The following is a 14968-nucleotide window of genomic DNA, read 5'->3' as shown; positions in this document are numbered from 1 at the left end:
TTCTTTTTCACAAGATGTTCAGTGTGACTTAGTTGGGTTTTGTGTAAATCTGATAAAAAAGGCTATTGAAATCTATCTGAAGGATATTTTAAAGAAGCTATTTTAGAATATGAAGAGAATGCATAGATAATGTTTTGTTTCACAATTACTTTATTTATCTATAATGGATGTATAGAAAGATTTTTGCAACTTTTTGTAAGGATGAAATATGCAATAAATTCTAGACTATGTTTTGAAATCAGTTGAAATAATTATGGCAAAAAGAGAAGGCTACAGCTGGTTGCTGAAGTTTTGTAATATTTTGTACAGTACAGAGCAAGAATGTCCTTATTAAAAAAAAAAAATCTACATCAATTGAAGAACAAAAACTTTCAAAGCAGAAATACGTGACCCAGATTTTATTTCCGTATAACATATCTTAGAGAAGATTTCTTAGAAATGGTTAGATCTGGTAGATAACTGAAGCAATATGTCATTATGAATTTGTTTTCAGTAATGTTTTTTTCACTAGTTTGTGAACTAGTGAACCAGAGAAAAGAGCTAAATGCCAAATGATTTCCCACTGAGTGCAATGTGGAGTACAAGCAGGTTGAAATTTTCCTTCTAAGGAGAGAGAAAGCACATACCCTATTCATACTTTACACCCACTTAATGTCCAGTCACAGGAAAGAAGAAAAATTTGTTTAGTAACAAAGATATCTTTCCAGGTCTCCACGAGAAAACAAAACTTTTGGCAGATTTGGACATACTCTCTTTCTTTTTAATCTCCATTTTGACATTTGGCCTCTATTTGAGGCAACTTGAAGATGAGTATGAGATCATTTTAATTAATTTTTTTAAAGCATGTTTCTTGTCTGGGTCTGAGATCTGAATTAATTCTTTTCATTCTTGCTGAGACAACCATCTGTTTTCACTGGCAGCCTGGTGAGACAGTGAAGCAATCTCCCAGCACTAGACCCATCAGCCAGCACTGATGTTCTGACCTTGGTAGTCCTGTGCAGGAATCAGCGTGGCAGGAATCCGCTTCTAAGCTGGGCAATGCTCTCTGCCTTGGGACCTGTCTGCTGGCTGGTAGCAGCTGACATAAGGGTTAAACAAGAACCTACCAGCCTGAAAGCACCAGACAGAGAAACTGTCTTTGATGCTATTTATATGTCAACAAGGAGGAATGAGACTTCTCTTCTTGTATCTTATAATCAACTTCATGTTAGAGGAAGATTTTATTCTATTTTGCCTTTCCTTTGACACTGTCATGTCACGTGTTCTTGGTAGAGCAGTAGAAGTTGGCTGTTGCTAGGGTTGTTGTTGAGAGCACAGTGCTCAGAAAGGTGCAAAAAATCAGTGTAATACTGAGTGTGGGAACCTTTGTTATAGCCTTGTGCTGCTCTGGTATGACACATCTTTGCCCTGTGCACACTAAGCACTGGTGACTGTAAGAATAGTCTATGCAACTGCCTGCTGACGCAAAGCAGGCGACACCTTTGCTTCGCGGCTGGCTCCAGCTGCACGGGGATGCAAAGGAATTTCCTCATCCTCCATCTGCTGTTTAGCAAAGTTCACAAAAACCTGTGTGAGGAAAGCAGAAAAGGTCTCAATTTTCTTGACTGAGATGAGTTATTGGAATGACCACTCTTCAGGAAGGAGACACAAAGGGGAATCCATAGACATTAACTGAACTGAGGCACTGCGTTATCAGCCAGGATCATGATTTCCTCATTTATTTTGATAAACTTCCCTGTAAATTCTTTTCTGGTAACTTCCTTCCTTGGGATGTACTTGCTGGCAAATAAAATTCTATTTTTTCTTAAGGAGGAGATGGGTTCAGCAAGGTTTGCACAGCTTGCACAGCGTGCGTTTGGTTGTGATAGGAAAGAGGAGACTGAATATTTTAGTAGGAAGCTGAAAGACAGCTAGGAGTGTCTCTCTAGCAATCCCATGGAAGACAGCTTTATAAATGTGGACCCTCAGTTACTTAGGAAAGAAGACAGATGGGGCCAATACCCTCTAGGAAGTGACTGTTGCCAAAAGTCCCAGTGGACTTTCCAGGTTTTGTGTGTCTAATTGCTTCTCACAGTATCTCTGAATCAACACCTTCCAAACCTCTTATTTAAAATAAAATGTTATTCTCAGCTCAGCCTCATTCCAAACTGCTGACCTTGCTCAGATGCTGCTCCTGAAGGAATGCGTTGTATGAATTCTGTCATCTGGGAAATGCTGTCTTACCAGCTTTCGAATGGCACCTATTTATACAGGGAACAAGTTACAGATTCATACTCATCCACCCTCCTTGATAGAGGCCTGGGAACTTCGCCTGAGAAAGAGGTGAACTTCTCTACTCTGAACATTTTGGTCTTTCAGTTGTTTGGATACATCTCCATTATGTTCCCTGATTCTCACAAGACAGGCTTTTTACTCACCTGATCTAAAGTTGTTTGAGACACAGAATATTCTTCAATATGCAAATTTTCCTTATTGGAGACTATTAACCGAAAAATCTTAGCCAGAGAGGAGGAGCAAATCTGATACTGCAGCATGTTGTAGTGTTTCTCTCTCTGTAAACTCCCAGGGAAGTTCATGCGTATGAATTGCTCAGCAGGAGTAGGATCTGGAGGCAACCCAGACTTTGGAGCCTTGATTTTCAGAGTGACAATGTAGCCATCTCCAAACCTGGAAAGCACATGTGGATTTGGGAATTGGATGAAGAGATGGTTTCATTGTTCAGGAAGGAAATTAATTTTCTGCAGCAATGAAAACATTAACAGTATTTGAAAGCTATTGCATAAGATGTAGCTTTGTAGGAAGCTCTGTATTTGCCCTGCAGAAGTGGTGCATGGCATAACCATTGACATGAGATCTGCTCAAATTATCTGGATTACCACAGAGTCGCACCCACAGAGTCTAGTTAAACACTGAAGAATAGTACACGTGACATACACTAAGTTTTCCCATTAAAAAACACCATAAAAATATTCTACTTACTTGTATTTTAGCTCCTGAATTGTGCCTAGGCATTTGAAGGTACCTTTCACCATGATGGCTAAACGAGTACAGAGGGCTTCACATTCTTCCATACTTTCAAAATAGAGAAGAGATATTTGAGATAAAATTCAACAGATGAACTTCATTTACTCTTGGATTCTGAATTCTAACTGTGTTTACCTGTGTGAGGTTAGAACCACTGCTCGCCCATCTCTGAGCACACCAACAATAGAGTCCCACAGGAGGCGCCGGGACTGAGGGTCCATTCCAGTAGTTGGTTCATCCTGTAAGGGAAATGTTAGGGCAGTTAGATTCAGAGAATCAAATAAAAAAAGAGAAAATCTATTTAGAAACAAGTCACTGTTTGGACTGTAGCATATAATTGCTTCTCCACTGTAATCTGTGCCTTGAGAAAGCACATACACCTTGAGAAGTGCATGAGTGAATGGGTACCAATGCACTTCTTGGCACAAAGCAGTAAGGAAAGAAGTAATAAGAACCTGCAGGTAAGAATACAATGCTGTCTGTGTAGGGCACAGCTACAGGGAAGCGAATGCTTTTTCTGGGCAGCCATGCTTGTATGAGGAGAATGAGTTCTCACCAAGTAATCTTCTTACTTACATAAACATACAGGACATTGCTCAACCCAAGAAACTAATGTAGTTACCCTGATTTACACCTGCTAAGGATCTGGTCCTGCATAAATCAGTTAACTCAGTTAGTGCCAAAAAATGTAAAGACAATCTTGGATAGAAAAATTTTCATTCAACATTTTGTCTTAAGAAATTATGAGAAAACATTTTATCTGACTGTTTCCTATGCAGTCAGAATACACATAAAGGCATATTAAATCGCACTGAGAACCATGCTACTAAAATGTTATTAAAGTATGTCTTTATAGCCTACAGATTAAGGTGGTACAGTATAATCTAAAGCATTTTTGTAGTAATTGCATATAGAATTTCTCTTTAGATATGCAATTATCTGATAACTTATTTTGATAAGAACTACATTTCAGCATTTGTATAGTTTCATATAAATCTGTATAATTTATTCCAAAGATATTAAAGGCTGCAAAAGGGTAGCTATCTTCCTCTGTTCTGCTAGAGATGGCAACAAGGTATTTGCCAGAAGATCATCTTTTACATGAGTAGTTACACTCTGACAACAAGTGGCTGACTGAAACCAAACAAGGATTTAAATTTGGATTTATCTGGATTATAGATTTAATCTCAAAACATTCTTTGTTGAAGATCTTTCTTTCATAATCACTTGGGATCCATTGGAAACATAGTTATGCATCCCAGTCTATGCCTGAAATTAAAGAACTCAAAATTAAAATAGATGTAAGTTGAGGGCAGAAACGAGCTTGCCAGGACTGTCATAAACCTCTTTGTACCTCTTTAGCAGGCAGTGTCACGAGGTGTTCCACTGCACTGTCACAGAGCTGTGACATGACTCTTACCAGCAAGACGAGTGGTGGGCAGCCGATCAGCGCAATGGCAGTGGAGAGCTTGCGCTTGTTGCCCCCGCTGTAGGTGCCAGCCAGGTGGTCTGCGTACAGAGGAAGGCCCAGCTTCTGGATGCCCCACTCAGCGACCTGTGAGAAAGACCATGTTTTTCACACAGCAGCTAATGCATAACAGACAGGATTGCTGATACATCGCTCTTCTGGCAGAAACATGACAGTCCCCTGGGTTTTAGCATATTCATTCTGGAACTGGACCAGGGAAGTACAAAAAATTTATGATCATGATGATGAGGGGAGTTCCAACTACTTGAGAGAAAGCCATAAAGCAACCTCAGCTGTAGACTTCCTATCTGCAAGAATTTAAATTATTTTCTTCTGGAATCTTCATGTTTTCTTTCTTATACATAAACAACTTTAAAGACAAGAACAAAACAGCAACCAGTGCAGTTCTGAGTCATAGCAATTGCATCTTTAGCCTTCCACTTTTGCTGCCACAGTTTTGCAAGTACCACTAATGCCTGAGAACCTGCATTTGTTAGTGCAGTCTCGTACTTAACTGTCCAAATGACAGGAACCACTTCCAGGACTTCAACACACAGGATGGCAAGTCCACTTCGGAAATTCTGGCCTGTTATGAACGCAGTTAATCATCACAAATAATCCCTATAACTATCAAAAGCAAGATCACTTTACCCTCTTGATTTCCTCTGCTGGAACCCCCCGCAGGCGTGCATATAAGTAGAGATGTTCTCGTCCTGTGAGCAGGTCATCAATGGCATCAAACTGAGGGCAGTATCCCATGTTTTGATGGACATGAGAAATTTGGGTCAATATACTGGAGAAACAAAGGAAAGAATCTTAGTTCTTTAATACTAGCTTTAAGATAAAGAAGAACAGTTTGAATTAAATCTTTATTTTCTGGGGCAACAACTCTCTTAAGAGGAGAATGAATTCTTCCAGATAAAATGTTCTACTAAAATATTTGTCTGTATATTAGAGCAAGGAGTATATTCTTAAGTCATCTCTGTCCTGGCTAAGTGTAAGCCCATTTCTCCTCACCCATTTTCCTGTGTAAGTATAAAATAACTTAACAAGAAGTTCTTTAAACAGCCACTCAGACCTTATTTTTTGAGAATGGTGTTTATTTCTAGAACAAAAAAAGTAGTTGATTTTAACTCAGAGTGGTCACTAGGAACAGACAGGCAGGACACAAAGGCTAACACTTTGTTGGTAGTAGAAGTACAAAATCACAGAGCGGTTGTGGTTGGAAGGGGGCTCTGGAGGTCACCTTGTCCACCAACCCTGCTCAGGCTCACCTAGAGCAGGGTGCCCAGGGCCATGTCCTGGCAACAAAATAGTTATTGTTCAAATCACATTGATGGACAAAGAATCAAATCCCAACTACATCTAAGAAACCAAGGCAGTTGGTTTACCTGGAAGTAAACTAACATAAGCACATACCAGATCACACTGTACTAACTTATGCCATTATGCCAGCTCTGTGTAAACAAAGATGCTAGAAACAGCCAGAAGAAAATCCCAAAGCTCAGATCAAAGTACCCTGCTGGACTGGTTATTTTATGTTTGTGAGCTCTTTTCACTAGATCTGATTGCCTTGTCCCACTGTTGGCACTACTACAACTTAGCCACAGATCTTAAACAGTGTTAAAGGTATAAAATACTTTATGTGTGTTAGCTGTGGTCTCAGTGCCATAGAGCTGCTGGATCACAGAGTATGATCTGGACATTTCTACTCCACTAAATGGATTATCACAGGGGTTTTTTTAAGGTACTTACCTATTGCCAGCCACTATAGCATCTCCAGATGTCACATCAGTATCTCCAGTCAGCATTTTGAATGTTGTTGTTTTGCCAGCCCCATTCACTCCCAAAAGGCCAAAGCACTAAATTGCAAAATTTATAATATTCTGTAGTATTTCCAACTTGCAAATCAGTAGTGTCACAAAATCTGAACTGATCCATGGAATGTAATCTAGTGTTATTGAATAACCTACCTCTCCAGGACGGATGCCAACACAGAGTCTGTCCACTGCAGGCTTGCGCTGACCTGCATAAATCTATATTGACGGGGGAAAAAAAGAGAAAATTCCTATTTCAAGACACCTACAGCAAAGAAAACCTTCTAAATTTTTTTAGTTTAATGCTATTGGGATGAGGCAACTTTAGAACTAAGGAGTAAATAGAAAAATTAATAAGCATAACCATTCTACAAGGTCAGAATTTATTTACATTAAATAAACCTATGATCATCCCTAAAAATACCAGTTTTTCTGCTTTTCTACAACCATTTATTTCATATATTTAGCACTAGGAGATAGACTGAATACTTTGCTGAGATGAAGTATCACAGAATATTCTGAACTGGAAGGGACCCACAAGGATCATCGAGTCCAGCTCTTAAGTGAATGGCCCGTACAGGGATTGAACCCACAATGCTGGCATCGTCAGCACCAAGGCTCTAACCAGTCTGAGCCAGTCTCAAGGGATCTCTGACAAGCAAACCCAAGTGGAACAATACAGCAAGATAGGCTGAAGAATGACACCCCAGTTATCTATTCATGAGATCTCAGCAATGTGTGTAATCTTTATATTTGTGTAGCTCAAGCTTGCATGCATTCTTATAGCATAACTCAGACGCCTTCAATGTCTGGAAAGAAGATAGATTAGGAATAACTGTAGTTCTCAATGTGAAAACAACCAAATAGTTTACTTGAGATTGAAACTCGCCTATGGAAAAAAAAAGCAATGTAGAAAAAAAGAAATGGACACTCAGTAGATAAGTCATGTCAGATGATTAGAGGTAAAAACCCCAACTTAAGCAGGGAGAGTTGCATTATCCTTGCAGGACTCCCCTATTTATTTCTAGTCAAAGGAAATAACCTTGACTTCTAAAATGTTTATTGTTTTCTAAGGCATGAGGTTGATTTTGAAAACAATACAACCTGAATCCACAGATGAAGTACATTCTGAAAGAATGAATTTACATTAGACTTATTTGTTTCATTCTTCTCAAAATATTACCTTGGTCAATTCTTGTAATTCTAAGATATCTCTTCTGTTTTCTCCATTCATAATTCTTTTTCTTTCTTCTGCAACATCCTCATCTTCACAAATAATAGGTGACATGGCAGCCTCAGCAAACCTGGAAAAAACCAAGATACTGAGTTGCTCTGGGTGCAGAATAACAGAATAACAGTGTGAAACTATGGCTAATCAATTGCCAAAAATGTGACTAGTGGAAGTAGTGAGATTGAAACTTGACAACATGACATTGGCTGGAATATTCCCACTGTTGGGAGAATCCTTGACCTCTGAAAGTTAATCTCTAAATACTAAAAAGGGAGGAAATTACTCTCTCAAAACAACATGCTTTGTCAGTCACTGATATGACAAAAACAGCCCCTAAGCCACAGCTTTCACTATTTGGCTGCTCTTAGTAGCTAGTGATAGTTCCATGGAAGTTCTGAGTAGCTCTGTCTGTAAGATGGTATTTTTATAACTGTACCAATTAGTACTCTCGTTGGCAATCTTGAACAGGACTGAATGACCCACTCACACCTGTTTTCATCAAGGAAGAGGCACACTGGTAAAGCAGAGACGGGAAGTTTGCATAGTGTCCAGGCTACAACTGTCCTGTGCCATAGACTGGAATTGCTGTCTTGGGATGTCAGGCTAGTACTCATGACAGTACTTAGGACACTACAAACTTTCCAAAGTAATTTTAAAATCTCACTATTACAGTGTCTTAAATGAAAAAAATATTACATTACAGTCTTACTTCAAAAAAATCCAACTTTTAAAATAAAATATTCTTAAATCCTGTCAAGATAATGAACATTTTTAAAAGCTTTCTTGACTCAGGGTATCAATAAATTAAGGTGAGATCAGTTAAGTAAATAGAAAAGTAAAAAGCTGACAAATTCAAAGAAAAATTAAAAAAAAAAAAGAAAAAGAGGGACATAGAGACATAAAAAAGACCCTCATTCTGTTAACAAAGGAACATTAATAGAAGCTTTTAGACAAACCATCTTGTGGAGAACAAACGGCGCTGCAGAAGGAGATTCAGAATGAAGTACACAACCCCTTGAACAGCCATGGCAACCAGGTTCTTTCCAACAAAGTCCCACTGAAAGGGATTGGAAACGTGCTCCTCGCCTTTGGAGAAAGAGCACCAGAAAGAAAGGTGAAATACTGCTGGAAAAAAACACTGCTCTTCAGAACAACAGGCCTAATCCTAACGGTTTACTGCACTTTATTTCCTCATGATCAGTTAACAGTTTTCATTTTTCAGTGTCTTATAAAGATTCTTAACAAAATGCACTCCAAGCTCAGCTGCTGCATAAGAGTAAAAATAAAATAAGCTCTCTGAATATACACTAATTTAGGTATCATAACATGAAACTTGCATAGATTATGTGAAAAGACACCTATTTCTGAATAAAAATATGAGTTCTGGTCAATAAAAATATGAGATGAGTTCTGCTGTATGACTATTCTTTTAATAAGTTGTCTGCTATTCTTTTAATAAGTTGTCTGATACCAAAGGCAACCACATCCTAAGAGGATGTATTTGAAGAACAACAGTCACTTTAAACATTAACCAAAGAATTCAAATGAAATGACATAATATATCCTCCTGTAACGATCTAAGGAATTCTGAACAAAGGATATAAAGACACCAGAGTCTGGCACTGCACAAATGGGTTCATTTCCAATGCAGACTACTGGTTGGGCCATAGAGTTCTGGCAGCAATATCAGAAGCTGTCTTCCTTCAGAGAGGGTGAACTTTCCTAGTCCTCATCCATCTGATGATGTGAGAGGTGAGAATTTCAGAAACGTTACTACTTTTCCAAGATAACACTTCCAAACATCTCATCTAAGGTCTGGACACATGACACGGATATAACTTGTTGCTTACCGGCTTTACTTACCAAACCTTGCATATACTTCAGTCACAGCTTGGTTCATGGCCAAGTCGATGAGCCCACGGCCCAGGCAAAAATGTGGGAAGACAAGCAGCACATTTTTCAATGTTTTGTTAAACTTCAGCAAAGACTATAAGAAACAGAAACAACATAATAAGCTGTTGAAACCAGACCTGCTTAAGAAAACATAGCAACGTAAGTGAAAAGTTTTTTGCCATGTCAGAGAAACTGGATGTTCTGTGCTCTTACAACAGAGAAAACAGTATTTATCAAGTTACATGCAAAGAACATAAAATGCAGCACAGCAGAATGCTGGCATACATTGCACCAGAGAAAGTGCTTTTCAAAAACTGTCAATGAGGAGAAAAAATAGTCTTTGTAATGAAGTATTACTCTATGTAGCAGAGATAATGTAATTCTGGTGGTAACATGTAAAGCTGCTGTGGGGCTGTGTTTTGGATTTGCGCTGAAAACAGTGTTGATAACACAAGGATGTTTTAGCTGTTGCTGAGCTGTGCTTGCACAGAGTCAAGGCCCTTTCTATTCCTCACCCCATCTCACCAGCAAGGAGGCTGGGGGTGTACAAAGGGCTGGGAGGGGACACAACCAGGACAGCTGACCCCAACTGACCCAAAGGACATCCCAGACCATATGGTGCCATGCTCAGCACATAAAGCTCGGGGTAAAAGAAGCAAGAGGGGGACATTCAGAGTTACAGCATCTGTCTGTCCAAGTAACCTTTATGTGTGATGAAGCCCTGCCTTCCTGGAGATGGCTGAACATCTGCCTGCCAATGGGACATGGTAAATGAATTCCTTGTTTTGATTTGCTTGTGCATGCAGCTTCTGCTTTACCTATTAATCTGTCTTTATCTAAATCCATGAGTTTTCTCACTTTTAGTCTTCTGATTCTTTACCCCATTCCATGGGGAGGGTGTGTGGTGTGCAGTGAGTGAGTAAGTGACTGTGTGGTGCTTGGTTGATGACTGGGATGAAACCATGACAATAGTCAGAGCTGCCACAATACTGAGAAGTACTAGTGTCTGGGAATAAATACACAGTAGACTTTAGTGCAAAAAGTGTAAGTGCCAGCAGCAGTCTAGCTGCATGAGCACTGAATCCAGAGAAGGGCCATCTTCCCTCTGGAGATATGTCTATAAGAGAGACATGTTTTCAAAGGTAACAATGCTGCCACGATGTCCCACAGATCGAATGGCACTAGACTGAACCCTGTGCTAACAAGAAGCATGTCTGTGAATGCAGGAACAGCAGGGACAGTATTGTCAAGTCGGCCCTTGAAACCACGAATTTAACCAAGATCTGTTTCTCATTTATAGCAAAGAACAATGCTGCACAAAGTGTTTGAAAATGCACTATCAGTAATGATAGCTAATTGGACTGCTGTCAGATGTAGAAGGGGTGTCAAATGTAATGGCCAGAGCTTGAGCAACTGTAGAGGTGATAGCAGTAGTGCATACAAGACAACAGCACTTCATAAACTGATCTCTTAGCCTCTCTAAGAACTATCTTGGCACTCGCTGTATTCTGTTACGTTCCTGGTGGTGTTAAATTCATTTTTTTGACAGTTCTCAAAATGCTACTATAAGTAGAACATCTCCTCTAACACAATAAAACCAGCAGGAGTAAGTGCCTACCATCTACATCTTCCCACACAACACAGACTGCAGAAGCAAGCATGAAATGCTGTGCTGCCACCTCCCCAACTGGGAAAGTGTACAGAAGTTTGCTCTTAGGTATGAAAAACACTCAATGTCATTCCTTGCGTGTGCAGCCCTACATACCAATTGCTCTGAGTCACTTCTCTAGGTTATCTGCTCACCTGTACTGCAGTTACTCAGCAAGTTTCTCAGTCTACTTATTGCCAGAAAAAAATGGTAATGTAGAGAAAGACAGTTACTGTTAGGGATGGTTATGCTTGGATGCTCTTTGCACAGCTCTCTAAAGCCAGGGGTCAATAAAAACATTACTTACTGGGTTATTTTCAAATAACTCCAGGATGAAGGTAATGGCACTGCTGTTGATCCCCACAAAGAGATTAATGCACGACAATGCAACATAAGCAGTGCTAGGGACACTGAAGAAAGAAGAAGCAGGGTACATCATGGGAATTACTGCCCACCTGCATGCAAAAGATAGAAAAACTATGATAACTTCTCAGTATTCTTATGTCACTTGGCCTAAAGAAAACACAGAGTTGAGCTTTCCTCTCATCCTAAGTGTATGTAATGGTGTAACCGACAGAGATCCACTACAGTGTTCTCTCCCTGGTTACTACATAAGAATTCTTTTCTGCTCAGTTTTTTTTGCTAAAATTAAGAAAACTTAATGCTAGCAAGGTTGTTATCACCCCATCTCACTGGACTGTACACCATGAGGGACAAATAAGAAACATAACACACTGTTCTGCTTAGCTAGATATTCCTCACCCCTTGGAACTGTCCAAAGAAATTACAAACTGTAAATTTTTATATTATTTCCTAAGCCCTCTACCAATGGCTTGTTTTATTTCTGATTTGGAGCTTCATGTGCCATGATTTCTGGGAAATGGCAAATGCACATGCAGCAGCCTGAGAGGGGTATTCCTCTGGAATAAACTTAAAATGCTTAGCAACAACCAATCTGATCAGGGAAAACTCAGTAACATCAACCCAAATTGTTTAACAGGACAAGACACATGCAGTCAGAAAGAATCATTCTAAGTTTCCAATTGTGACTGCAGCTGGACACAAGGGCTAATATACAATTTTACAATTTGACTTTTCTTTCCATTTTTTGAGTAGCAAATTATGAAATTATCGAAGTGACTGCCAAAAGTGATTATACTTTTTCTGAAAATTTCATCTTGGCTGATGCTTTAAAATATGCAAAGACATTTAAGATGTCCATCCATACAGCCATGAATTACCATATTTAAAAAAAATATTCAATGCCACAGACAACTTATTAAAGATACAACTACTGTACTTTAAAAAGATATAATGAAAAATTAAAACTAATTAACATTCTGATAGCAGTTTTACAGAGATTAAATGCTGATAATGCTTTGAATTTTCTGAGGATTTTCATTCAAAGAACACAATAACTTCAGAAAATTAAAGCTGGTTTGCACAGAAAAAGAACTGTTCCCTCTTAGGCTCCATTTGTGATATTCATAGGAGGATATGAAAAGATTAATTTCTCTCTTTAAGTCTACAAATAGATCTTATCAATTGCTTTGCCTAGACTACATCTGCTGAAGTGCTACCAGGAGTACGATTTTATAGATAAAAATATATAATCACCAATTAAATGAGAGAAATTAAATGAGACTGAACTTCAGTCGGCCTTATAAACTGCTGTTTTGTCAACGAAAACATTCATTTCAATTTAAAAAAGTGTTGAAGACTTAGTACTCTTTGCCCTTGGGTTAAATCCTGAAAGATATTTTAGTAGTGGCTGTGAATGTGGCAAATGAACAACCACTAAATTCCTACACAATGTACAAGGAAGAAAGCAGCAAACTGAACAAATATATTTTCCTGTAAGGATCACAGTTAATGTTTAAGAATGTAAGGCAGTGACAAAAGAATCTCCTTTGCAGCATGTGTCCAGGCAGAGCGTGCAAATATCCTGCAGCAGAGACAGAATCCAGTTTTAACCCGTATTGTATCCACTCAGCTCTATTCTTTAAAGCTGGATTTCACTAAGTACTGAGCTCAGTAACATGAAATCATTTCCATGTGAAATACAGGGCCGAACTGCAGGAATAACCTTGACCACTCACCCATACAGAAGCAGCAAGGCAACAAACACAGGCAGATTAGTCGGAGAAGTGTACGCTTTCTTGTCGAATCCAGCGAATATGGCCAGAACCATTCCAGCACTCAGTGAGTAATTCACCTGCCACAGCACAGGGTGAAGATCAGTGTGTAAGACCGAGAAGGTCTGCAAACATATCCAGATCCTACACATCATTCCAGTAAGATTTTATATTGAGGAGCACCAGAATTTGAGTTAGACTAATCACACTGAAGCTTTTGGATCAAAGGGTCCCTGGCAACACTCAACATTTTTCTGAGATGTCTTTTATCAGACTGTTCATTAAAAATACAACATACATTATTGTTTCTTAGATTATGGTTTGTGAGTCAATTATTTTATGGTCCTGCTGCCAGCTTCCCACAGAAAGGGGCCATGGGTATGCAAGGGAAGTGGTGTTTCTGGTGATGCAAAGGAAAAAGCTAGTTACTTGAGCCACATTCCTGGGAGGAGGCTAAATGCTTGGCTGCTGCTCAATCTCTCTGTTCAGTATTAGTAGCACTACTGTACTGAAATGCACAGAACTCCCCATGCAGAATGGAAGGTGGCGTTTCACAGAACTGCTAACACCACTTAATACCTTTGCATCATGCTGTCAAGGGCAACAGCCAAGCAGAATTCCTGTCAAGGAGGCTGCTGGGAGGCTGCTGTGAACAGCAGGGAACAAGAACTCAGAGACCTGCTTTTTTTCCCCTCATTTACTAAAATAATGCTTTGATTTATCTTCTCCTGAGAGAGCACTTTTCAAAGCCTGAAGAGTTTTGGGCTTTTCAAGTATTTCAAGTTTTTTTTTCTTTTTATTTCTTTTCCAATTCTATGTTCATGGTTTTCTTATTGCATAAGCCCTTGGTTGCTTTCTTTGTTGAGATGGCATGGCTGGAAAACTTGCCCTGGTTCCTCAGCCAGGTGAAGAATTGTCTCCTTTGTGACAAAGTGGCCAGAGGAGTGACAGGAGGGAAGCTGAGCCCTGTCTAAACAAGCCTGGACCTGTGGTATAAATCTTTTCAGAACAACACAGTGACCATAATACAGAGACCTAAACAAAGGTATCTATGTCATTTTAGATATCCTAGAGTATTTTGTCAGGCCTACAGCTACTGTTCCAGCAGCCAGTGAATCTTCCCCACTTAGATTTCTTGGACATCTTGAAACATGTTTTGGGTCTTCTAGAGGACAGGAGTGACTAGCACCAAGCAATGAGGCTTTTCCCTGCTATGGTAAATTGTACTTTATTATATAGTCAGTTGTAAGGACTGGAAATCCTAAGATGACAAAAATTTCAGCTTTGTTAGTTGAATAATGAGTTGTGCACCTTAATTATTTTCTGCATCTCTAATTAGTTCAGAGGTCAGATCCTTACCATGCTCTCTGAGAAACACTTTAAGAAATTTATACTTTGCAATGCTTAGAATCACCTTGACTTAATTCACCAATTAGTTCCCAGTTCATGCACATCCAAGATAATCACAAGCTGTGAAATCAGACCAGCAGTTACTTACTATGTCCCACGTGAAGTTAGTTAGCCAATAGATAACAGGGCTCACACCACTGACAAACTGGAGATGCTTGGCTTTTGTTACACGTTCTTGAATCAGGTATAAAACAAAACTGGCTGGTATAAAGGACATGGCAAAAATCACACAGATGGCAACAACAGCATCCACTGAAGTGGTCAGTCTAAAACAGAGCACAAGAAGGAACTGTGAGCAAGGGAATGGATGCAACACAACACTGTATGAGCATTTGGGGAATC

The 14968-nt window shown here is 39.3% G+C and overlaps 1 protein-coding gene across 3 annotated transcripts in view; it reads right to left on the bottom strand.

Annotated features, from left to right (window-relative positions):
- Positions 1 to 132: 132 nt before the first annotated feature.
- Positions 133 to 14968, bottom strand: part of ABCA4 (ATP binding cassette subfamily A member 4) — a 73505-nt gene continuing 58669 nt past the window's right edge. For all 3 annotated transcript variants that reach the window (XM_064663945.1, XM_064663944.1, XM_064663943.1), the window contains 14 exons: positions 14715 to 14892; positions 13181 to 13296; positions 11389 to 11536; positions 9404 to 9527; positions 8497 to 8626; positions 7493 to 7613; positions 6466 to 6528; positions 6248 to 6354; positions 5144 to 5285; positions 4445 to 4579; positions 3160 to 3263; positions 2980 to 3072; positions 2418 to 2667; positions 133 to 1566 (listed from right to left, as the gene is read on the bottom strand). In XM_064663945.1, coding sequence (XP_064520015.1) covers positions 1444 to 1566; positions 2418 to 2667; positions 2980 to 3072; positions 3160 to 3263; positions 4445 to 4579; positions 5144 to 5285; positions 6248 to 6354; positions 6466 to 6528; positions 7493 to 7613; positions 8497 to 8626; positions 9404 to 9527; positions 11389 to 11536; positions 13181 to 13296; positions 14715 to 14892 — 1834 coding nt within the window. In that variant the 3' untranslated portion in view covers positions 133 to 1443. The remainder of the gene's footprint in view (positions 1567 to 2417; positions 2668 to 2979; positions 3073 to 3159; positions 3264 to 4444; positions 4580 to 5143; positions 5286 to 6247; positions 6355 to 6465; positions 6529 to 7492; positions 7614 to 8496; positions 8627 to 9403; positions 9528 to 11388; positions 11537 to 13180; positions 13297 to 14714; positions 14893 to 14968) is intronic.

This window comes from Pseudopipra pipra, chromosome 9, assembly GCF_036250125.1.
Source record: "Pseudopipra pipra isolate bDixPip1 chromosome 9, bDixPip1.hap1, whole genome shotgun sequence".
Classification (NCBI taxonomy): Eukaryota; Metazoa; Chordata; class Aves; order Passeriformes; family Pipridae; genus Pseudopipra; species Pseudopipra pipra.
The sequence above is the reverse complement of the archived record's forward strand: the minus strand, read 5'-3'. Positions and strand labels throughout refer to the sequence as shown.